This window comes from Falco rusticolus, chromosome 13, assembly GCF_015220075.1.
Source record: "Falco rusticolus isolate bFalRus1 chromosome 13, bFalRus1.pri, whole genome shotgun sequence".
NCBI classification, from domain to species: Eukaryota; Metazoa; Chordata; class Aves; order Falconiformes; family Falconidae; genus Falco; species Falco rusticolus.
The window spans coordinates 25,492,309-25,517,987 of NC_051199.1; the positions used below are offsets into that span (position 1 = coordinate 25,492,309).

Below are 25,679 nucleotides of genomic sequence, written 5' to 3' on the forward strand. Positions count from 1 at the left end.
AGAAAAAAAATATATTTCCCTTTCCTTTCTTCTGGAAATTAAAGTCTGGTCCTGCAGAGTCCAAGAAAAATTAAACAAGGAGTTTAATTTTCCTCACTTGAAGTTTGAGATTATTTTAGTTAATTAAGGTCATTAATTTAGCTCATTTTGGAGATGACAAATATAGAGTGAGGCTGATGTCCAATTTATTTTCAGAAAAACTAGAATTTGAGTCTCAAAATGATGGGAAATCAGTTGGCTTTCTTTTTGGTGTTGGTTAAAATATTAAACTCTGCCCAAGGTTTAGCAGGTGCTAAACTGTTATAGAAGTAAGCTGCTAGGCTAAACTCTGTGCTGGTTACACTGGCAGAAGTCCAGAATCACACCATCGCTTTAGTGGAAAACTTGCCGTGGTTCATCGAAGCAGAATCTGGCTACCTTTTTTTTCCACAGCATGTTAAACTTCATGAAATAGTGCAAGAAAACTGTCAGAGTAATATTTATTTCTAAAGCACAAGGTTTAGGTTTTCAAACATTTCCAGTGGGTTTAAGCGTTCATCTCCCATTAATCTCTGGCAAAACCCACTACTCGAGGATGAACGTGGGATCCCCTTGTCACACGTAGCCCTCCCCTGGCCCCATTCAGAGGCGGCTCAAATTTGGCTCCTAAAATCCCAGGATTTGTGAAAATCCCAGTTCCAAATTCACACTTTAAATCAGTGGGAAATACATAATGGCCTTCAAGACATAAAAACAACTTACCGATGCAGGACCACCTGTTAAGACCAAGCCTGTAACCTTCCTTACATGCACATTCGTATGACCCCAGAGAATTAACACAGAAATGGTCGCAGTTGCCATTATCTAGCTGACATTCATCCACATCTAGAAAAAACAGATGTAAATGCTGATTAGGCACAAGTACCTCTGCTTGAAGAGTGCACTCCATGCCTGGCTGCATCTGAAAAATTATTCTGCATGTAAGAAAACCCGATTTTCTTAGTACTTTGGGACTCTCAGTTTCTCACTACTATTGGAGATATTAAAACATTTCAGGGCAACATGGAACGGATTATTTCACCTATGTTTTTGTCTCAAGTGAAAACAGCTGCTTTAAGCTGTTAAGCTCAGTTGATCCTTCAGTTATTTTGAGGGCTCTCCTTTCGTAGAAGTAGTCTTTAACACACATCAATATACAGTGTCCATGGAGAGAGAAGGAGAAGTTCCTCTCTGCTGGCTTGTCTCCCACAGCCCTGCTTCTCCATGCTGGATGCTGGGTTATTACTGTATTCCAGCCTCACGAAGTGGAAATCACACGTTTGTAAAACCTTATTGGCAAAGCTGGTGTATGGTCACTGATTCTATTATTAGGGAAATGCCCACAAAGCCCTGTGACAAGCTTTATCAGCATTTCTTCTACCTGCTGTTGTGCTCAGAGCGAGCCACTGATATCAAAGGACTCACCGTCGCAGGCGCAGCCGTCGGCGTTGGGCTGGAACCCCGCTTTGCAGGCACACTCATAGCCACCCGCGTAGTTGATGCAGAACTGGGAGCAGCAGGACTCCCCGGTCTCACACTCGTCCAGCTCTGCGAGGAAGGGGCAGCTCGTTCAGCCTCAGACACCGTCCGAGCTGCTGCCGCAGTTTTGCTCAGTAGCTACCGTGCTTTTCAGAACATGCCTTTACGTCTTCCTCTCCCTTCACCCACAGAAAACACTGTCCGAATCCTGACAGCGGCTGCCTTCTACCTTCTCTCCCAGCAGCCAGTACCCTCCATGCCCAGGGAGAGCCATCTTGGCTGCAAACCTTAGCTGCCACGAGGCAATTTACAAAACAGACAATAACTATGTCTCATCGGCCCACAAATACCATCTATTCAACAGTAATTTAGGTTTAACCATTTGGACTTTTTTACGTTCTACCTTTTTCAATGCAAACTATCAGTGAAACAGCGCTCCGATCCATCAGTGCCCTTGCTGGACATCAGCAGCCTGCTAGGTGCAACTGTAGTTTTTGATAACTAATTGCCCATTGCCTTATCCTGCCCTGTGTCCATCTGGAAATTGGTATCATCGACGCTGCTGTTCCAGTGATTAGATAGGAGAATCGAGCTGTTATCTTTTCACTGCAGGCTCTCAGCTGGTGTCAACCCTTGCAGCCTGCTGAGCGGGTCGGCGGCCATTCAAGGACCACCTTGTCAATGCTGAGTCTGCAAAACACTTTTGAACGTTACCCACACGAGCAGCCGCAGATGGGAAAGGTCAGTGTCTCAATTAACCTTGGAAGGAGTACCAACATTATTAGAAAACACCGACAGGAGGAAAAGGAGAAAGAAAATGTAATTAATCAATTGAGGTGAGGAGGTCAGCACGAAAATGATTAATGCAGGTTAGTTGAACATGGAGTGTTTTCCAGAAATGTCACAAGCCCAGCTCCTCTGCAGTGTGTCAGTTGATGCCTTGCTCTGGGGTCTAGCAACAGCCCCTTGTCTGTGTAGGAATGCGAAACCTGCATCCAACAAAAAGATTTTTGCTGTTAAGAGCAGCTTTTCATGTCCTCAGCCTTGCCGAACCCTTCCCCTGTGCTCTCACTTCCCTCGCTGTGTCCAGAGGAACTGCTTCCCTCTGAAATCTCCATCAGCAGGTCAGTGAGCTGGGGCACGGGCAGGAGGCTGCTCTGCCTGCTCTCATCCATACACAAACAGGAGTGCGTAACCCAGCCCACCCCCGCAAGGCTCTGAGTCCAGATCTGCCTCCCTGACCTTCTTTGCTTTTGCTTTTTTAGCTCCAGCATCAACCGCCCGTGCAAACCTCCATGCTCCCCTCCTCCCCTGCTCCTTCCTCTCTCCAGCACTTGGCTTTTTTAGTTGCAAGACTCCCACGGGTAATGCTTCTCCCATTCACCAGTGCTCCTGCTCTCTGCCTCTCCTCATGTCTCACTATACTGCTCTGTGATGCCTGCTCTTCCTTTCCTTCCCCCCAACACCCTGCTTCTTCTTTGCTATTCCTTAAAATTTTAATGACATAGTGACAGCAAGCCTAAACCAGAATGAGATACAGTTTGCATAGCAAAAGCCATGAACAACAACAAAAGATAAAAGAAAAAAAATCACATAGTAAAATCATTTAAAATGTGAACGACTTTTTAAGCTCTTCTCTCAAAACAAAAACAAATCTAACTCTATTGCTTTCACTTCCTGAGTGAGACTTCTCACAGCCAGAAGTGCAATCTCATCACTGAGCAAATCTGATGGAAATACAGCAACTTCCATAACACAAAGCGGAGTTTGCGCACAAAGCACTTCAGAACCGCAGTGCCAGAGCTCCCAGCCAGAGCCGACCTTCCTCCCAGTCACTGGCTGAGGAAGGGGAGGGAAAAAAAGTCAGGCAAGCAATACTTGGGCTGGACACAATGAGATACGGCCATAACAGCTGGTGATGCACCAAAGTGTCATCTTCCATTTAGGAGGCAGAACTCCTTCCCCTTGTTAATTAATAATCCCAGCAAACATGCAGAGCAAGGCAGGCTGGAGCAGCAGTGGAGGAAGCATCAGAGGACAGTATTAATTAAAATGTAGAAGAAGGGAAAGGGGATGGGAAGTTATTTCCTTGAGCGACAGCTCTCCTGCAGGGTCCCCTTGCAGAGAGACCTGCCACATCACCTCCCTACTCCCGCAGAGATGCAGCATTTGCCATGAATTACCTGCGCACGTTTTGCCATCAAACTCGAGGCGATAGCCGTCATCGCAGGAGCAGCGCGGCCCCGCAGTCGTGTGCTCGCAGCGGTGAGAGCAGCCACCGTTGTTCTCCTGGCAGCTATCGACAATTTCCATTTCGATGCCTTGCAGAGAAATAAATCAAAAGGATGTTAAAAAGCAAGCACAGGGGGAGAGTCACTGGAGAATAAGCCTTCTGTAAAAAAGCATCCATAAGCCGACCGCTGTAGCAGGAAATATAAACTCAGCTCCCACACACACCCGAGCAGAGCACATTTTGGAGTCACCGAACTCCGGTTATGTCTCCTTGTGTCATAACAGAGGATGCTCTCAACTTTGGTAACATGAAGCCGGCTCACCACTTCAGCAGCCTGCCTGCTACGGGAGCGTTCACAGGTTTCCTGAGATTTATGTTTTGTTTGAACGCAACAGCAAGTTCTGCCCTTGCCTCAAAGGAGGAAAGGAACCATCTGAGGAGCCCAGGTGGCCCATCTCAACCCAGACTGCTTATGCTTTCCAAAACGCAGCTTTTGGTTTTGTATGCGAATGGGAGAGAGTCAGATTCTGAAACGTCCACCAAACACAAACATCTTAAACTTCCACGGCAGGGTCCTGTGGGCGAGCCTGACACCGAATCGCAGAGCAAACCAATTCGCAGTGTTTGACCCTCGGATGTCCCTTCAAGGGGGCACACGGCAGCTCCTCTGCTAAGACTTTGTCCCCCCTGCAATTAAGACAGGGTGGTGGTACGATGCTGTCGCCAGTCCCCTTCGCCCTGACAGACCACCCCCCCTCCTGCGCTCGGTTGTGCTGGGCACTCCTCACAGCACCATGGCCAGGTCCAGCAGAAACCCTCCTACAGGAAAGGGAGCATCTGGCCACCTCACCCCCACCCAGGTACTTCCTTAGACGATTTCTTTGGGATGAAAAGAAACAATAAGGTCAGTTATAAAGTTTCTCTTGAAGAATTTGATGGATTATCTTGTTACAGAGCGATTTAGAGAGCAATTAATTTCCCATAATATGTAGGGGAACTGAGAAACACTCTCCCTAAATGAGCCACCGTCCTTCCAGAAACAGCCCAGCTCAGAGCAGGGGCCCTCAGACCTGGTACAGAAGGATGGCGTTGCCCCACGGCCCAGGCACACACCTGTGCCAGTGGCTCCCATCCTACCTCTTTTTGTGTCCCCAGGGAGCAACCTGCCTGCCAACAAGAAATGCAAGTCTAGCTGGGACAGGGTATGAATTAAGAGAACATATACCGAGGGATACATTTCATGCATAGTAAGATTTTTTGCACCACGGAGATGAAATCTAGTCTCCTGTCCAGTGTGTTAAGCTGGGATTTAGGAAACTTGCCAATCAAATGCAGAATCTGACTTTATACGCCATCTCCATCATTTACTTTGTCTCAGCTCTTCATCAGTAAAAATGGAATAACAGCTCTTCCCCATGCCACTGGGGAAACGAAAGAATAAACAAAGATTGTAAATTGCTCAAACACTGGGATAATCCTGATCATAAATATATGCAGAATGTTTTTATTTTTATTGTTTGCTCTGTAATATTGTACATAAGGCACAGAGAACCACCGTCCCCTGAGATTTGGTGAAAAATATTATCAGAAAATCACAATGAAATCTAAGTGGTCTAAGCCAATTTTTTATCCCTGTAAGAGATGATTTCGTATCTATATATTAATTGCATTTCCTCCACCATTGTACTACTCACAGTTCCCCATCACCTATGAAATAATTCTCCAGGATGTCTCTCGTGTAATTGGGTTTTGTTTTTAATGTATGTTAATGCTTTGAAACTGAATTTTATCCTTAAGTATTTCTTATATGCACATTCTTAAAGAAAGCAATAATTCCCTGGCATGCAGCATATTTTCCTAAGGAAACTGTGCTGAAAGTTCTTGCACAGTATTATTAAGATTGTACAATCTTTGCCCACCTCTTTGCTAAAACAGGTCATGCTTTTGTCTGCATTCCAATGAGCTTATGTTAGGTCCATAATAACACCAACTCTTCCACATCACCTCCTTTATTAATCTAAATTTGCCCTCAAGGACAGCCCAGGGATTACCTGTCAACTAACAGCGCTGGGAGTCAGTCCCCTTCTCATGAAAAGCAGTGTTGGTTAAGAAACCCCGCTGGCATGAGTTAAGTTATGGGAAGGAAGACAACAGGGCTCAGTATCACTTCAGTTTAGGACATTTTAGTTGTTCAAATATTTTTGTCATCCCCAGTCTTGCTTTTTTCCCTTTGTTTTAAAAGCATCTACTAAAAAGCCTCAATAATCTCAGGAGGAACACAAGTAAACTGAGACAAATAAAGACAAGAGTGGAACATCATGATGGTTTTCTTTTGCATCAGATCCAGCATATAAGAAATATAAAAAAATATGGAAACATGAAGAATAAGAGGGCAGGAATTAATATATTTTATAGAATAGCAATATTTTAGTAGCTTTGCAGCAGAATTCACCAGACTCTGAAGATAAACCAACCGGGCTGTTTACTCTTTGAGATGCAGTAATTAAGGTCTGTGAACACTTAGGAATGTACCAACCTGCACAACCAGCAGTAGCAGAAGGTGAAGAACACCGTATTAAGCTTGAGCTTTTGCATACTTTTTAGCATTTTGCTGGGAGTGCTAATCTGACTGAATTAAAACTGAAGCCTAGCAGTTTGCAGGTAAGATAACCTGAAATGCATAGCTGTAAAAGTGTCACTTACGGTAGCACTGCTTTCCATCAGCCCCCAGCTCAAAGCCGGGATTACAGACACAGGTGAAGGATCCCAGAGTGTTCACACAACGATGAGCACACCTGGCTCTCCCTTCTGCACACTCGTCAACATCTACGAAACAGAGAGAAAGGCAAAAATATTCATTTGCATATTAAAATAAAAAATAATACTGCTCTACACATACACAGCTGTATTTCCAAACATCCACTGAAAAGAGCATCCTGATTTTAGCCTACAGCTGACACCACCTGATGAATCCAGGAACAGTGAACTCACAGCAACATTCTCCAAAATAATCTTCTTTTCTAAACACTGTTGACTTTGAACCTCTCCATGTGAACGTTTACAATACCAAATGTTATGTTTACAGTATCAGCCAAAGCAACTTTATTAGTCTTGTAAAAAAAGCAATGACAAAAGAAGTCACATGAAGAACTCAGAAGGAAGTCCTATCTCCCAGTACCCTAAAATCATCACTAGGTCCTCAATGCCATTATAGTTAAATGAATGAGCAGGAAAAAGCTGACTATTTTCTGAGTGTAAAATTATTTGGATTAAGTGGTGGCTGGGTTTCAGAAGGTACAATGGAGACAGATCTCTGTCACATCCCTGAATCACGCGGCTGCTTCTACAGAGGTGCAGCAGGAAGGCACCTACTCTACCAGGGGAGTTTTGCCCCACCTGTAAGAAAAGGAAAAAGGTGAAGGGCTGTAGGTGGGGAGAACATTCTTTGCCCAGTCCTATGTCAAGCAGTCTCTTCCTCAGCTTTACACCCACTAGTCTGCGTTGTGGAGTTAAATGCCAAAGGCATCCATCTTCTTAAAATCTCAGTGGAACGCAAAAATACTTTTAAGGAATAATTATTGAATAAAAGCAAAGCAAAACCTTATGCTAAATACTGCTGCTGTGGAACACAGCTGCAGAAAACGCCGGCCCCTGTGCAAAGACTGGAATTATCTTGCACATGGCAAACCCCTAACCTACCTCCTTCTTCTCCTCTTGTTCTGATATTTCACTCGCAAAATACAGATTATTTATTGCAGCAGTCCTGGGTCAGTGTCTCGCACACGGGAGAGAACAATCCAGTGTGCAGCTCCTCACCTTTTACCACGGCAAACCACTAACAGATTTTTTCCTCCGTCTGTGCTGTAACCAGCACCGTATTCATGGCCCCTTGTACTTGAACACAAGGAGCTTTACGAATGCAATCAGCCTACTTGCAAAAAGAGGCCCCAGGCAGTGCAAACACCACACACCAACTCATGAAAATTTCAGGATAAATGACAGCTTCTCTGAAGCAGCAATGTGAGGAGCTGCTGTTTAGAATAAAATGGGTTATTTCTCCTTTTTCTGTAATTGCCATTTTGCAAGTAGAGTATGTTGGCAAATGCTGTAAATGTTCTTTTCTCTTTTTCTGCTTTTTCAAACAGAAAAATAAAAAGTTGGAAAACTGAACCACAGTCACCATCCTGCACATGTTTCTTCCTATCTTGCACATACAGCTAATAGCTGAAGTATGACACATTAGTTGCCCTCTGTCTCCTAGCTCGGTTTCCAGAGTCAAATAGCAGCTTGAATTTTGCAAAAGACGTTGAATAATTTCTAGGAGAAAAAACAATAATTGTATATCCATGGTAAGACACGATACTTAATGATTCAAAAGACTGTTGCCATGAGGCTGGGAAGATAATTTGTTCCCATATATAACGCTGCAAGCTACCTAGTGCTTTAGCTTATAGATAAATTAACAGAATTGTCAACATGCATTCAAGATAAAACGAGTAACATATTGACCCTAGTATTAAACCCACTGCTGTTTCCATCTATTAATCATCACTGAAGTGTCTATGCTACTTGAAAATACTTTGCTTTTTCAGTAACCTTACTCATGAGTAACGCCAGTAAGAGAACGGAATCGCTGAGCTGTGCAGTGCTACTCAGAGGAGGGTTTACAGACAACTGGACTATAATACTCCGGGTAGGAAGTAAATATTTTGCAAAGAACCCAGCACCCTCTATACATAAAACAACAGTTTAAATATTGGCAAAATTGTGGCCATGTCTTCAAAAGGAGGAGTTTAAAATTCGTGTCTGAATACATACCCTGATCCTGACAAGGCTGTTAAAAATCTGTGCACTATGAGGTCCACAAGTGCCTTTTACTTCCTGAAACTGATAAACTATCTAGCTTCCAAGCTTCATATTGCAAAAGAAAAGCAGGTATTTTGATCTTTAATTCCCCCACATTTCAGGTCAGAAATGCTTTAGATCCTTTTGAAAATCCCAGACTAAATACAGGACTTTGGAATTCAACTTTTTAAGCTCCTCTCTTTGGAAATCTCACACTTCACAATTTCTTCCTTCACAGTAGTTTCTCTATTAATATGGAAACAGTTCTCCAGCTAAAAAGCCCTTTGAATTCTAAATAGGTTTTCAGTGACCTGGTTCAGAGTGTTACTTGAACCAACTTTCCAGGAGCTGTATCTGGGGCATTATTTTAAAGGGACCCTACAGGAATAACAGTACAGCATCTACAAATCCAGTCTCTAGAAAGCATGATTTAAGAGATCACAGAGTAATTTTCATTACTAACTAAAATGGTCCTTCAAGACTACTGGCTGACATAAATACCACAGAAATGCTGTTTCAAAATGCATACATATATTTGAATAACATATAGCTTTCCATTCCAAGCTCAGTAAGCCAGAGCACTGATTAATACCTTCCTTTCCAATAAACAGTCCATAGTTTCTTACCCAAACAGGACTTTTTGTCTGCAGAAAGATAATGCCCTGGGTGACACTCACATTTTGAAATTCCTTTCTCATTTTGACAGATTTGTGAGCATCTTCCATTCCCACTTGTGCAGGGGTCTATCACTGAAACCAATTACAGCACACTGTCAACTTAAAGGTCACATTTTTGTCTGAAAATGGTCTTACCTGCCACCGTTACAACTAACAGCAAAGATTACTGTAGCTGTAAGAGCTTAGATTAGGAAAAAAATACTTGACAGAATTTTGTGTATAGTAAAGCCGTTGTTTTTCTGTGCACTATTTTCTTTGTTGCTGGACGGCATTTTTCATAGAGCAGGAACAATGCCTTAAACAGCAGGAAACTGGGCTCGTATTACACTTGGAAGTAGGACAAGAAAAGTACATTTTATTCTTATTTTGCTGTAACTGAGCAGATTTCAAGAGTTGCTCTAAACAAGAGCAATTAGCACTCCAATGTGTGAACCCATAAACACATACAAGGGTGGAGTTCGCCATGGAACAATGTGTATTTAAAAGTCTCTCGAGGAAATAAATGCTGAAGGGCCCTAAAAAAACTCCCTCAATCTAAACCCATATGCCATTCATGTTGCACATCAGGATTTTTTTCTTTTCTCAGACAATAATATACTATTTCAAGGATAAGTTGCTCTAAGTGGCAAGTACTTAGAAACACATTTATAAAGTGTGTACAGAAGCCTCCACTTCAAAGATTTCACTGTGGTTCATGAGTTTATTTCTGGAACATGTACCTGCTGGAAGCATACAGATGTATTTACCCAAATAAAGACTTTGCACGGACCTAACGGGACTGTTTGGACAGGTCTGACTTGGGTTAAAAGCCAGAGTTTTCATATCAAAATCTGATATATTAAAAAAACCAAGCCAACCAACCAAACAACAAAACATTGTTAAGGATGTAGAACTGAAATTTTGTGTTGGACTTTCAACAGGATAGGTGGCAAATAGGTTTCCAAGGGACAGCAGCACTTCATTCTACATGACGCTTTCAAGGCTGACAACTTGGCTCTGCAGTTCAACAATTTGCAGTCTACAAAGGATTTGGCTTCAAGCAAGAACTTGTTCCTTGCCGATATAAAATAACGAGTTATTTGCCGATTCTTTTTCTATTTGGTTAAACTAAATGAAATCACTATCAAACAGCATCTGTTAAACCTGCATATTATAAAGGTTTTCAGAGCAGCTAAAGCTTTAATTTGAGAATGATTACAGCATAGAGTAAAACTTGTAATACTCTGTGACATGACAACAAGCAAATAACAAATTATAGGGTAGATGTTACTAAAACATAGTAATCTGAATAAAGATAGCAGTCTTAAAAGTCCTTAGACAAGACAAATGTTCATAAAGGAAAGATCTTCAGGACATAAGGCAACCTCCGATTGACTTGTTTTCCACTGACACGTCTGTTCCTTCCTGTTATAGACAGGTTTCAGGAAAAGCTAAAAATAGCTCACTAGTGTTCTTTTTCCAACATATTTGTCTCTTACTGTTTAACTTAACTTCAGTAGATAACAGACTCCATCCTACAAAGCTCTATTCCAAGCTGTGAACACTATGGCAAAAAAATGTACTGGAATGGTTTTGTTTCCTAGAAGTCCCAGAACATCCAGGAACCTCATCTGAAAAAGCCGTGGCGATGCACTGATCTGGGATGGCAGCAATGCTCTTGGTGAAGCATGAGTATTGGCTCTGTGTGTGCTGTGGGCCTTCCAGACCTTCACTGCAAGGTTGTAAAGAACAGTCTCCAGTCCTATCTGCCATGACCTCTAAAGCACCTAAAGAAAGAGAACTGGGCCTTATCAAGTTAATTTTCTTGCTCACAGCAAGACTTTACGTGGAGAAAATATGAAGTGGTGAGGAGTAAAATTTCCTTCTCATGGCAGGAAAAGTTAGGGGTGGAAAGAGCATTGACTTACAGAAAGAAAACTCAAAGTGGCTTGAGAAAGATATTTGTTCTTGCCACCCATGGATAACCCAATGGGGAATTCACTCTAACACACATCCTGTATAGCCCACCCTCTTACACAGCTAGCACAGCCGCTGCTGACTGCATCCATACATGTCTCACCCCTGGCGCTATCTTACAATTTTGCCTGATGCCACACCACTCCATCCCGTCGGTTTTCCTCCATGCTGAATGCTGCACTACCCTGCTGGGCTTGTGTGGTTCTGTACAGGCTTTCAGGGCCATGGGGTGCAGTACTAGCTCCCAAGAGTCAGCAGGGATGACTCCACACTGGCAGCACAGCTAGCCCGCTGTAGTTTCTCCATCCGTGGAAATTAAAAGCAGCCAGGCTCACCTCCTCCCACCTTTTCTACTTAAAACATCTCTAATTGCCAACCCAAATGCACTCATGGCCACTTTACGATCATTTGTTCCTGTAAAAATCTTGTCCATTGCCTTACCTAGCACTTTTCTCTCCCAGGCATTTATTTGCTAAGGTATTTATGGGAGAAAAGCATCCTACTTGGTCTTCATTTTGGCAGCTGAGCTCTCCTTGTGAGAGAGATTCTCCTTCCTCTGAGCACAGCTGTCCTGGGGCGGGGGTGCACTATTCTATTTTGATTTACTCAACTCTGAACGTAGGTAACCAGGCATACACATGAACTCCAGATAAGGTCTTACTCGCAGACAAATCTGACCTTGGCCCCTCTCCACTGTTCAGTAATTACCACCTGGTGACAAACTGCTGCCTTCGGTGGGTGGCTGACCTTCATCAGCCCCACGACACAAGGGAGCGAATGGCCACAGCTGTCTGTGTGGTGGCAAAACCTCACTAATTAGGGGACTGAGCCTGCTCGTTTTGCTGCTGAGCTGAACCAGTTGCTGGCAGCTGAGATAGGTAGAGCGTGAAGTGGCTCTAAACCTCCAAACAACAGAGGTCTGAACTGCTCCATGACCACCCAAAAGGGACAACTCCCACCTGACCAGGCAGTGCCATACTTACACCCTGCCAATCCAACCTCTGTCCCACCACACCACCACAAAAAAAAGCCAAAGAGTTTTTTTGCAGGGCTCTGTATACCCAGCTGCCTTGGCCAAGGATGCCTTGAGTGGGAGAGGCAGTGGAGGAGCTGTGAGAGGTTTGGAAATGCACTGGAGAACAGTGGGGGAAGGTCTGTGATGCCCTCTTCCCACTAAAGCTCCTATTTTCCAACTCCTTCCGACAGTCTCGGGAACAAAAAGTGGCCACCCGGTGAGAGATGGTGAGGCGAGCTGGCTGCGGGCGCTTGCTGCAGCGCTGTGTGCGCAGGCTCTGCGGAGGGCAGGGCCTGGGGAGGCCAGAACCGAAGGCCAAGTGCTCGTTGCACACAGCGTGAATTGGAAGCAAGCTGAACAGCAGGATTTACTTACACTTTACACACAGCATATAAAATCTCTGAGCAGAAGAGAAGCCATATGGAAACGGTTTTGTGACAGGAATTTTAGCGCAGTAAATCCATAAATTTGGCCCTATCTTTCTCTGGCATATGCAAGGGTACCGTGTGCGCGCTTGTGTTGGGGAAGGGGGGGTTGCCTTAAAAACTGATGAATATGCTAAGATATGTGAGAAAAAAAACCCTAACCAACAATCAAACCCAAAGGTAGCATTTCTGTTCTGCTTGTGAAAGTGTTTGCTTAGAAACCTGAAGGGGAGGATGAATGAATGGGACTGCGATTAGGAGCAACACAAGCCAAAAGCAGATAAAGAAGTCTTTATGTAGAATAAAACATGTTATACAGGCCAACTCTATATACAACTTGATGAGTAATGAAATGTTAGAATTAGAACACGTTTACGTTCCTAACCTATGTCATCATCATCAGCGTGCAACGAACAGCCAGGGGTCTATGAGGCCAAAATCTCATTTGAAGTTGTGACTCAATGTGAACTTCACACCTCAAACACGTGTCATTTTAAAATCCTGTTAATAAGCGATTCCTAAAACTGCTTTTGGCAAGCAGGGTGAAATATGAACGAATCCAACAACCCAAAGCACTATCCTGGGGTCTTTTAAATTGCCTTTAATGTCTGTCTCCAGACAGGTAACGCAGGACCTACCTTCACAGGATCTGGCATCCCTCTTCAGCTGGTAGCCCGGCTGGCACTGGCACTTGTAGCGGTCTTCACCAAGCTGAATGCACTCCTGCTCACAGCCCCCCTTGTTAACACTGCAGGAACTGACAGCTGGAACCAAGGAAGCATTGAAGGAACACATATCAACAACCCAAGAAACTTATTTCCTATTTTAAATACATGAATGACAGCAAAAATGTGCAAATCTCACCAAACAGCTTTCATAAATGCACCTGTCCTCATCCCCTGTGTGATTGCTCTCCCTTGCATTCACAGCGCTTGTTTGACACAGCATCCCACGTCGGCGACAGTCGTGATTCCAGCGAGAGGCAGGTGAGATCTAAGAGCTGTAACGCTGACTGAAGTACAGCCACTCTTTGATCTGACAGCAGCAAAGCACTCAAGAATCCACTGAGGTAAGGGGCCGGGGGAGGGGAAAAAAGAGCGGCCCTACTGGCACTTGCCCATTAGCTGTTTGTTTATTTTTGTCCCTGCTGTCATTGATTAAAATAAAAAAAAATTGTCTTTCAGGGTGATCTCCTCAGTCTCATGCACTGGAAGCTGCAAATGACAGCAGTCACAAGCTGCACAGGACAGACTTACAAAATAAACCACAAGGAACAAGAGGGTCTTTAGTACGTCTCTAAAGATGCTGCTTCTTTTACCCGAGCAAATTAATACTCTGTTTTTTGTTCAACATGTATCCCCAGCCTCTGGAGAAACATTTCTCCTTCTGCCAAAACACATTAACACACACCCACACCTATTCGCACACTGCATATAAAAATAAGATGGATCGTCTGAACCTGTTATTGTGCTGTACATACGTAAGTGTGAGTATGTGCACGACTGCATCTATATATATTTTAACAGCGGGGATGTATTATGTTCTCCATGAGTAGCTAGAAAGACTATTTGGTCCTTCATGGAAAGCACCAAACTCCAGACCCAATGAAGTCAGCAAAAAGCTTTGATAGTTATTTTAAGAATATTCATATTAATTCATTTATCTATAATAGACATTAAGAAAACATTAGCCACAAAAGCTGCTGTAGAATACATTTCACCCTATGCTATCAATTAGCAAATACTTAGTTTGTGCAGCCAAGTATGTGTTAAAAAGACAAAAAGAGAAGCTAATTTTTACATTATCATTGGTGCATACGCAGAAGTAGCCAGAGGACACCTCGTTGCACGCTGACCCTGGCTTCTGAGCTCCACCTCTGCTTGCAAACCTCCCACCCGGTTAGCAATGTAACTTGAAAGCACTTCAATCGCTACACGGGAGACAGCAGACCCGATACATTCAAAGCTTCCTGCTTGCTGCACGTTTGTATCCAAAGACCTGTTTTTCCGCAAGAATATTCAAATAAGATGAAAATATTTCAGAAGATAAAAAATGCCTTCAATCGGCTCCAAGTGACAGAATATACATCCCGATTTTTAAAAGTGCCATTTTCTAGGCAAAAGCCAATTTGGATGTAAGGCGAGATAAGCAGCAACCTGCCACAAAAAAAAATTTGGAGGCTTCAAAGCCAGAAGGCACAAGCGTGAACTTGTGTGCGGAGAGCTGGGGCGGTGCGGGTCTCTGCCTGCGGCTGGGGAGCGCGGAGTTTCCCGAGTGGCCGCGGCCGGGTTTATCACGCCTTTTTATCGAGGTATCGAGCAGGCTGCGTGAGAGGAGGTGCCAGACTGGATGGGAAGAGCCACCAGGGAAGCAATGGGCTGAAATGTGCTTCTGCTGCCAGGTACCGGCCATGCATCTTTGATCAGAAAAAGGGAGAGGCTCGGCATGTCGTGAGTCTAATCCCACCTCTTGTAAAAGGGCTTGTGGCTGGAGGTCTGAGCACGTGCATGGGGTTGAGGCAGAAATATGGCAAGTTATTGTAATATGGCCCATTTGTACAAAAAACCTGAGTATGATATATATGCATATAACAAGTATTATACACACACACACACACACACTTAGACGTACACATAGCAACCATGGGGTCAGAACACACAGCCTCTTAAAACCTATGAGTTTTCCATCATCTTAAACCCAACCTTATCAATGACAAGAAACATAACTTCAGATGCACTGTGCTTTTACTTCTGTGGAAAAACATAGATTCTAGATTTGTAGAGATATTGTCTTTGTTATTTCCTCTATTAAGAGCCTTAGTGTGTGAAAGTCTCCATAAAAACCTGCATCTCAACAGCTTTTCTACATAAGGCAGACATCAAAGATAACAGTTGGCACCAGAGATGAATCGGGGTCTCTGCTTTCACTTCTAGGAGTTCAAAAAAGAATAAATTCCTATGAAGACAATGAATTTGCACCAAACTAAAACCACAGACCAATACTACAATAAACATGTTCTCTGTCTGGGTTTCTGCTTTCCAGATACCAGTCAATTAAACTTTAATGAAATTAAATTCACTACATTACCATAATCAAGGCATTAAAAACAAACAAACAAACAAAAAAATTGGAGAGTGTTACCTTCAGTTGTTCTAATTACCTGTTTTGTAGCGAACGTTCAGTCTGGCACATATATCTAGAAGTGCATTCAATATTGAGCAAAATTTGTGGGACCAAAAAGCTAAGAACAACAGGGAGCATGCAAAAAGACAGGATTCTGGCTTGGCACAAATTATCAGAGACCAAAGAAATCAAGAAGAAAGTATTTTAGTTTCACACACTAGTTATCATTGAACAAGGCAACCCGTCTAAGCGGTTGTTTGCCTTGGAGTACGAGCAGAAGTTTCTAATGAGAGCAGGATGGATGACAAACAAAGATTTCTTCAAACCATGTACTTTGAGGCTTGTACTAGCAGTGGAGGGATGGACCACCAGCAGTTAGTCAGGATCCCAAACACACTGTGATGACATAGTAGGAGGACCAGACTTGCTGGAAAGAGCTCGTGACAGAAGGTCAGTAATCCTCCATGCACTCACAGAAGAAAGTAGCTTATCCCAGGTTTTTGACTCTTCAGATGTAGGCTGAATATCTTGTAAGAACATAGATGCACTTCTTTATGTATGGGAGACTTCCAAGCCATCTAGGCTGCAAAATCTGCTTCCCCTCAAGTGATTTTGGCACTTTTGCTCCCAGAAACATAGGGTTGCCAAAAAGAAAATGAAGATGCGGAAAGAATGAACATACAGAAATCTGGGCTGGGTTCATCTGAAAAGCCTGTTTAAAGGGACACTTGTTTCTTATACCTACAGCTGAGATGAACACCTTCCATAAACAGCTCATTCCTAGAACTTTGTCCCTCTTTATTCTTAGTATGTGGGAGAGATCGTTACATCCTCCAAAGTAGCCATGGAAGAAATAGAGCTTGCATTAACAGTAATATTTGAAATGCTAGGTGTTCTGCTTAGTTGCACGCAGTCAAACGAGAGGTGTGTTATTGGGTTTACTTCTTGATCGGACGAGTTCTCAAAACTGAAATGTGTCAACTGGTGCAGCAGAAGAGGCAGACTTTCCCCATCCCTAGCGGTCAGTGCCAGCAGTTAGTGCCCAAATCCCAGTGCTAGGCACTCCTGAATTACTGGTTTATATGAAATGCTTCTCCCTGTCCTCATCAATTAGTAACTGTCTTGTGCTCCAATGCTTATGATAGCCATTTATTTTGATGCCTTGTCTAAACAGCTGAAACAGAACTCAATATCCTCCACTCAGTATTGTGTATATCCGTTATCATGATAGTGGTTCTCTCTGAAACCTACTCCTGTCTCTCGTCTTAGGATTTATTTCTATTTCTCATTGATAATTTCTGAGATACTGCAAAGAGAACTGAAAGTTGTATTAAGTATTTTTAATAACTTCTTCTCAATACTGACATTTGTGAAATGAAAACTTGCTTTCTGATAATGTTCATAGCTAAGACAACTCCAAACAGCTTCTTGATTACTTGTGCGATGAGAAAACTACTATTCTATGCCCATGGAAGGTTTTACGTATTACACAGGTAAATTCATTTTATTGCCATAATACCTACTTCTTGCATTTGTCATTCAGTTGTCTCCCCCCAAAGCCACTTTTTTTGTATAAAATTCCCACTCCACCACAGCTGAAAATGAGACTATTCAGACAGAGTAATGTAACTCGGGCATCACATCTTTCACTTCTGGGTCTTCCCTGGTCAGATCTGATCAGAGCTGAATTTCTCCCTTTTCCTTTAATTCATAGAAAAACACTAGTGTTTCTAGTTACATATGAGCCACTCTGCTTTTACATTGTTTTTTTTCTCTCACACTAGTATTTTCTTATCCATTTCTTCTCCAACTAAGCTAATAAAGATTGAGACTTCAACGCACTTTTAATTGCAGTTAATTACCAAACCGCTGAAAGTCTCTCTATGTGGTAAACCCAAACTACTAAAAGGGTAAGTTTGTTAAATAAAAACCATTATTCCAGCAGCTTGAGCCCTGTACATCTTATGTTCTGGTTGCATCAGTAAATTTATTGCTGTGATAATACCAGAAATGACTGATGGCATATTTGGCTGACATTAAGCACAACCAGGGGACTTTGTGCAAGAACCAAGACAATGACCAAACTGTGAGCGAACTTATTCTGCAGATGTGGTCTGACCATACTTAACTGTTCTTCTCATATTACCTAAAATCAGGCTTAAAAATTTGAACAAATGATGTTCTTTACTTCTTCCCAAATGACAGAGCATTTTAAGACTTTTTGCAGAATTCTACAACTTGACTTTCGTACTGATTTAAATGCAACACAAGGACAGTGTATTTTATTTTATTATTTTTAGCAACAAGCAGAATTAACTCTGCATGTCTTCTTTTAGGGCTCAGAGTGCAACCTAAGAAACACGGGGTTTATTTTTAATGGCACAGCTGCTAATCCTCCCTACAAGCATCACAGGCTGAACGGCTGAGCTCTATGGTGCTCTCATTTACATGCGTGTACATTTCCATACTGCAAATCAGTGGCTTTTCACCCAAACCTGAAAAACAGGGTATAGCCTTTGGGATCATACCACCCTCTTCCTACTGTTTTCTAGTGCCTGCTTCCTGGAATGGAATTCCTCTGACCAACAGCAGACGTCTGTCAGTACAACTGCGAGCATCATTCAGATTAGCGGAGCAGTTGCCAAGAAGAGACGGGCAGCCAGCCCGTGCTCTGTATTTAATGTTGGCAGAAAGGGAAACACATCCGTAAGCAAGCATTCATGAGTGGAAGATCTTCAAGATGGGAGCTTTAAAACTAATTTAAAGAAAAGCAATCACTTTTGTTTGCAACTTCTTTTGTCATTGGCTTTCATGTGTTGTCTTTTGCTTGGGTGTGCCATGGAGAGGCACAGCATGGGTTCTGCTGGCTGAGCAAAGGAAGTTTGGTATCAGTTGTAAGAGAGATGTTACAAACAGGGTTGCAGCAGATGAAGATGTATCCCTGACGTACAGAAGCAGCGCAACCTTTTAAAGACTGATGCACATAAAGGAATGAATCAAAGGGCATAGGACTGCTGTGGGAACAAGGAGCTTTCGCAAACCTATAGCACCCTAATTATCAGCCCACAGCATGAGCAGAATCTCAGGGTAAGTGCTCAAAACTCTCAGCTTCACATGCATGAGCACCTCCTGCGTGAGCTAAAAGGACTAGCACAAACTAAACATTCATGTAATATGCCTTGGAGGAGAGTTTTCAGCCCACCCCATCCATGCTGCTTACAGTGCCTAATAACTAAAATGTAAACCAGACCCCAGCAGACAATTCTGCTTTGCTGTTTTACCTAAAAAATTCAACATACAGCAAAGGCTGAAGAGAAGAGATGAAGGGTAAGGCTGCTTCTCTTCGTGCACTCTCTGAAAACCAGAGAAAATGTCTGAGCTTAATATTTTATTAGCTTCTTAGAGCTCCCTCTCTAGCTACCAGTCCATAGCACCACATTCTGAAATGCATCTTAGTAATTCACAAATTTGGCCTCTGCTCTAGATCCTTCCAAGAGCTTCTGCTCTGCTTATTGCAGCACAGTCACAGAGATCTTACTTTATCATCAACCCCCTCGACCCAGTTAATGATATCCTCCTGCCTCTGCTCATGCCACCACCTGGGAAAGCCTAGGGGGTCCCAGTCTGGGCAGTCTAACAGAGATGGTCACGTACTGTAAGGTTATATCCAACTTCAGGGTGGCAACAACAAGCTTTTATTTTTCCTTCATCACTGAAGACACAAGCTGTGTTTTGAGATTGCTTGGTCAGAAAAGCAGCATTCTGCCAGGCAGCTGTAGGCAGGAGATGTCACTATCTGCTGTTTGTAACTCTTCAGAAAAAACAAGCAAAAAGCCTAAGAGGAAGAGTAATGGGGGCAGAAAAGCCCAGGGCAGTGCTGGAACATGCAGTGAGATGTGACACAAAGAAAAAAATGCTCAGAAATCAAAAGCCATTTTCATTGGAAATGAAGAACCCCTATTTCTTTAATGCCTGCTGCAAAACAGAAGAAATTTTCGCAAGATTGCATCACAGAAACACAGGACACCGTTACTCCTTTGTTCATACAAAAAGGGGAAAAAAATTGGAAATCCTGTAATTCTTGGAAGCTGCTTGAACTGGTATGGATATTGAAACCCTTTGTGAATTAGTCAAAACTCAGACTGGGGAAGCCTACAAACCTTTGCACTTAGAGAAAGACAGGTTTAGCAGAGAAAACCATGTCCTGAAGTATGTGAAGTGCTTGTTACTGTTTACTTACCCACGCACGTGCGCCCATCAGCATGGAGCCTGTATCCCGCCTGGCACCGGCAGTGGAAGGAGCCGTGTGTGTTGACGCAGCCCTGCTGGCAGCCCCCGTTCACCACCGCACACTCGTCCACATCTAGAGAAGGCAGGCAGATGATGAGAACTACAAGGCAGCCTTAGCAAAGACATACCCTGGTTTTCCTGGACGGCACGTAGCTCATACATAATGTAATCGTTACACTCAGCCGGGGTTTTTGTTTACTTCACTTCTGTGCTGTAAACAGAGCAAAGAAAATTGAAATTTGATGGTGTTTTTCAAAGTTCCCGCGGGCACTGCCTCTGTAGTTTCTACTTCTGAAAGCCTTCTTAATTAGAGTGATCGGTGACACGGCTGCTGCCTCAGGGCCAAGAAAAAAATACAGGGAAAGAATTAGGGTGAGATAACACATCTGAGCTTGTAGGTACCACTGGTCAAACATGTGGTTTTTGTAAAAAATTGCTGTATTAAGATTTCCTTTTGCATCAGGCCTTTAATACTATTAGCAGGTGCTCTTGAGGCTACAAGCACGTACAACCAACATAAATGGAAAAAAAGCCATGCAAGAGCAGAGCCCATGCTCTCAATCAGCATTACATTTTCAGCCACTGAATGCACAGAGAGCTTAGATGCTACGTTTAAAAAAAATGGTGATTTTGTGCCACGTTTGCTGTGACTCTTGTCTGTCGGGCTTCCTTGTGTTCACCTCAATTTTACATTGCATCTTCTCAGATGACTTGTTCAACAAGGCCAGGTGCAAGGTCCTGCACACGGGTCAGGGCAATCCCAAGCACAAACACAGGCTGGGCAGAGAGTGGGTTAAGAGCAGCCCTGAGAAGAAGGACTTGGAGGTGTCCGTTGATGAGAAGATCAACATTACCCAGCAACATGCGCCTGCAGCCTGGAAAGCCAGTCACATCCTGGGCTCATCAAAGCATAACAGCCTTCCAGTACCTAAAGGGGCTAACGAGAAAGCTGGTGAGGGACTTTTTACAAAGGCAGGTGGTGACAGGACCTGGAGAGGACAGGGAGAGTGGTTTTAAACTGAAAGAGGGCAGATTTACGTCAGCTACGAGGAAGAAATTCTTTACTGTGAGGGTGGGAGGCGCTGGCCCAGGCTGCCCAGAGCAGCTGTGGGTGCCCCGTCCCTGGCAGGGCTCAAGGCCAGGCTGGACGGGGCTCTGGGCAACCTGGGCTGGGGGGAGGTGGCCCTGCCCGGGGCAGGGGGTTGGAACTCAGTGATCTTTAAGGTCCCTTCCAACCCAAACCAGTCTATGGTTCTGTGATTCTATGACACCATTACCTTAAAAATTGTCACAGAAGTCATTGGAAATACGGCATCCAGCCAAGGTCAACCCACCACACTCTTGCCGAAGCCAACCCTCCCTCCCGCAATATACATCTACAAAGAAACCCCCTTTCAATGTTAAAGACTGCCATTGATTTAATCACTTTTTAGATCATATTCTCAAATCACCTAAGGGATTTACCCACCCCGGTGGGTGTGGATGAGGAGGCTGGGATTTAGAAAAATAAAAGACTGGCTGCAACACGAGGCAAGCCTGCAGCTGCTGCTGTGGGGAAGCGAGCTGGCAGCAGAGCAGAACACAGCAATGTAAAGAGGGTTTTTTTTCCCCCCCATATTGCACTTGAGGAACAAGGGGGTCTGGCTTTCATATTTTTGCTGTTGATATATCTGCTTTGCATTTAGCTTTCATGGTTTACATTTTTGAAAATGCTTTTATGTTTTTTCCATTTTAGAAAATCTAATCAAAATTAAATGAAAAAGGAAGTTTTAAAGATGACTTGGAAACGCAGAACATCCTAGTCCTAAGGAAAAGTATTTATAAAGTTAAATTTTAGTGTTTCACACATGAATTTCACTTACCTAAAATAAAGTCCTGGTGTTGACTAGTGTTTAAATTTAGACCATTTGCTAACATGCAGCACTTTTTAATCCTGCTATATTTGCTGGTTTATTAGACTGTATACTACATACATTTCCTACTGCCTGGAGACATCTGGAATACTCTTTCTTTTAAACAGAAGTTTTGCTTTTTTAAATGTAAACAGTAAACAGATAATGTTATTCATCTTGTTGAATTCTATACTGTTAAGACCTAGCCTGCTGAAAAATGCCAGGATGAAATCAAAACCAGGAAACTATTTGTCTTGAGTATTACAGAAATAAAATAAGCAAAAAGGCTCAGAAGAATCTAACAAGGAAGCAGCTGAACTATATAGTACACCACGTTCCAGTATTTATACCTTAATAAACTCAGACTCCAGGAGCTTCAATATATTAATTTTGTAGGCTACAATCAACTGCAGAACTTCTCTAAAATAGAGTTTTAAGTTAGGATATCAGCACTTGGAAAGGAGGAAAAAAACAGTCCAGCTAATAAAAATGAGCACTTGGTGCTAGCTTTATTTGTTAGTCTCTACTTGAACATTTAAAGAAGTGACTTGGTTTATGGTGGACCTCTGTGGCCAGCAGCTCCCACACCTGCTGCAGCTCTTCTTTCAATGGCATTCCCCTCATGCTGGCACATCCCAAAAGGCAATAAGGCAATTATATTGCTGAAAGGCAATAAAAAATAAATGAAAAATAAAAGACCTTAAAATCCTTGTATATATGAGCTATACCTAAGCCCACCCCGAGACTCCCAGCAGTAAGGGGAGGGGGGGAAACAGGTGAGATCAACGAGCCTGCAACACAACTCCATGACTGCCCTGCCAGGATGCCAAGTGAGCGGCAAGTTTGAGGACAGACGATCCCTCGATCCCTTCCAATCTCAGGCTTTCTTTGCGAGATCGATATTTTAAGGATAATACTTTGAAAGATTCTTTCACTTACTCAGATATAATCAAGAAAAATGCACACAGTCACCTTTTAATGTCTTTATGTCTCAAGGCCAGGAAACAACTTTGACCCCAGTTATAGAAGAAAAATGCCTTAATTATTTTGTCTGGGGAGCAATCTGCAATGTAGACACTAATCTAAATGCTTGGATTGCACTTGAAAGTTTTAAAAATCTAACCTATTTGGAATTCTATATCGAAATTGTTGTTCTAGTAAAGGACATACATACCAGGAAAGGATATACATAGCAGAAAAACAACAGCTTATGCTGTTATAGGTACGGAAGTAGCCACTTCTTTTTCTACATGGGAAGTAACTAGAGAGATCAAAAATTATTCTGGAATTATGAAGTTATAAAAATATAGAAAAAATGTCCTAGAAATATAAAGTCATTCTATTGTGATTCTAGAATATTATGGGATTATGGAAGTGTATCTATTTAATGATACTCTATAATTAAATTTGGATTACTTTCCACTGCAGATCAAACTGAAACACCCACGTGCTCAACCTTCTACAGTTACAATTTAGGACACTTATCTGAATAACCTGAATTTCAAGCCATTTAACACTTGCTTATCATAAATCAGACTGTGATGAAAGCAACTGCATTCCCACAAAACAGGGAGAGCAATCCGCTGAGACGAGAGGCGAGAAGCGAAACGTTGTGCTGTCCCAAGGCTATCTCGCAAAGGGGATTATGCTGCTGGCTGAATACAGCAGAGACAGTATGTGAATATCCTCCTCCTCACCTTCGGCAAATTTCAGCAGAGATGCATTTTAGTGGGATTGCCCACCTAAGGTATCTCTGCTTTTTGTGCTGTCTGTATACAGCACATGCTCCCCTACCCCCACCAGGGACTGTGTCCCCATTTACCCACATTTCATTAGGAACAACCTGGCAATAATAAACTCATGGCCAGCCATACAAGCCAAAAGTTAATCCTATGCATTTCCAAGATGTAAAGTATTTTAGCCATCACGACATGCCCATTTTTTTGCTCTGTGTGCTTCTGAGGTCTGTGCATCTGGACTGAGCTCTGCGCATTGCGACGGCACGCTGACCTTTCCTCCACGCCAAAAGGATGCACAGCTCAAGTCCCAAACATGGGAAAAGAGGATGCAGCATAGAAACGCACAACCCATTGCCAGCACTGTGTCCTTTCCAAGGGCAGATCCTACTGAAGTTACAGATTTTGAAGTCTACCATACCCCTAAACGGGGACTCTGCTAATCCTCAAGGAAGTCCGTCCCCAATTGATTTGACAGGCCACAAAGGCAACAGTCTGATTTCCCTGCCCAAACCCTGTATAAAGAGAGCTGTGTAATTGCTTGTTTGGAATTCAGCATCATCACATCAATGTTTTTTTTCATATCATTACTAAAACATTTAGGAACAGCTATGATCAATCAGTTCTTCAAAAAGAAAGAGACAACGGTGTTAAACACAGATAATTAGTGAACCTACAATCATGTTCTTACAAAGAAATCAAAAAAGGCAAGATGTTGCCAGGTTGATTATCCACTAACAAACGGCTTCGCTTTTTAAACCATTAAGAAATGTAAACAACATGCAAAACTAAACCCCAAAAGAAGAAAAAAAAAAACCCACCCAGTTCTGATGGCAGCAGGACTGAGCTTTTGCAGTAGCCTCTCCATTTTTATGATCTTTCCCCTCTTTTTTGGCCAGGCTGTATAAGACAGAGCTGTGAGTGGGTAGACTATTTTTCAGCTCCCTGTTTTTAAGTTCTCCACTTGCATCGCCCCAACATCACTTGCAGGGGAAGAGCAGGCAGCAGCCACAGCTCCCACATCTCTGCATGGAGGGGAGCTGGTGTTGCCAAAGACCCTCATGCTTACACTGCAAACCAAGTACATCCTTAAACCCACACATAAATACCTGAATGATCACAAGCCTTCAAAAGGACCAAGAAATGTTTGTCTATTTTAACCACTGGACAGCCACTTCATGCAATCCCAAGCCCTCTTTGCTTTTAAATAATTTTTTTTCCAAGGAGCCTGTCTAGCAACTTCTGCAGTGACTGCTCTCACGATTAGCGCATAACCCGCTCTCCCACAGGCCTGCAACGATGCATCCATGACCCTCTGTAGCATATGCATATGTTTGGGTTCTGGTGCAGGACAACTGTCAGTTCAGTTCTCAAAGTGCCTGCAGAAATACTGAAAGGCAGGCCTGCTTTTATTTCTAATTGAATTCCCTTTATTTTTTTTTTTAAGTGCTGCATTCCTCACAAAGTCATTATCATCAAATTTTATCCTTCTGCATACATGTGTGCAGCTACTCCGAAAGTATAAGATGAAATGCTCTTCTAATACTAAGTTTATTGCACGCTTTTCCTGCTTTCATATTTTTAGTACAATTAAAGGTATAAGGTTATTAAAGATAAAACCTGTACTGCAGGTCTGAGTTCCCTTCTTTGGGCTGGCCAAGCCAACAATGGCACAAACATTTAGGGAATCCTGAATGGAAAGAGAGATGATCCCAGTGCCAAGGGTATCCCTGAGCTGGCATTCGCATCAAGGACGCTTTGCCAAGAGCACCGTGTGAGGTCTAAGCAGGCACAGGGTGGCAGAGCAAGGTTTGCCTCTCAGCTAGTTTCATAGAGCCAGTGGCGTTTCTTCTGGGTGACAAATGAACAGGCTCTCTCCCTTGACTGTAAAAACATGCACAGATTGATAACTGTTTGAAGCCAGTACTTTCAGACAGATAAGCAGAGAAAACAAATTCTTCTTCACGGTGCCCAGGCACTGCTGGGGAAA

General features: G+C 42.9%; 1 protein-coding gene across 1 annotated transcript in view; it reads right to left on the reverse strand.

Moving 5' to 3' along the window:
* Positions 1–25,679, reverse strand: part of LOC119157044 (multiple epidermal growth factor-like domains protein 6) — a 200,822-nt gene that overhangs the window by 49,334 nt on the left and 125,809 nt on the right. Inside the window, exons 6-11 of the mRNA XM_037407565.1 lie at positions 20,012–20,134; positions 13,287–13,412; positions 6,434–6,556; positions 3,681–3,818; positions 1,444–1,566; positions 742–864 (exon numbers count right to left, since the gene is read on the reverse strand). Coding sequence (XP_037263462.1) covers positions 742–864; positions 1,444–1,566; positions 3,681–3,818; positions 6,434–6,556; positions 13,287–13,412; positions 20,012–20,134 — 756 coding nt within the window. The remainder of the gene's footprint in view (positions 1–741; positions 865–1,443; positions 1,567–3,680; positions 3,819–6,433; positions 6,557–13,286; positions 13,413–20,011; positions 20,135–25,679) is intronic.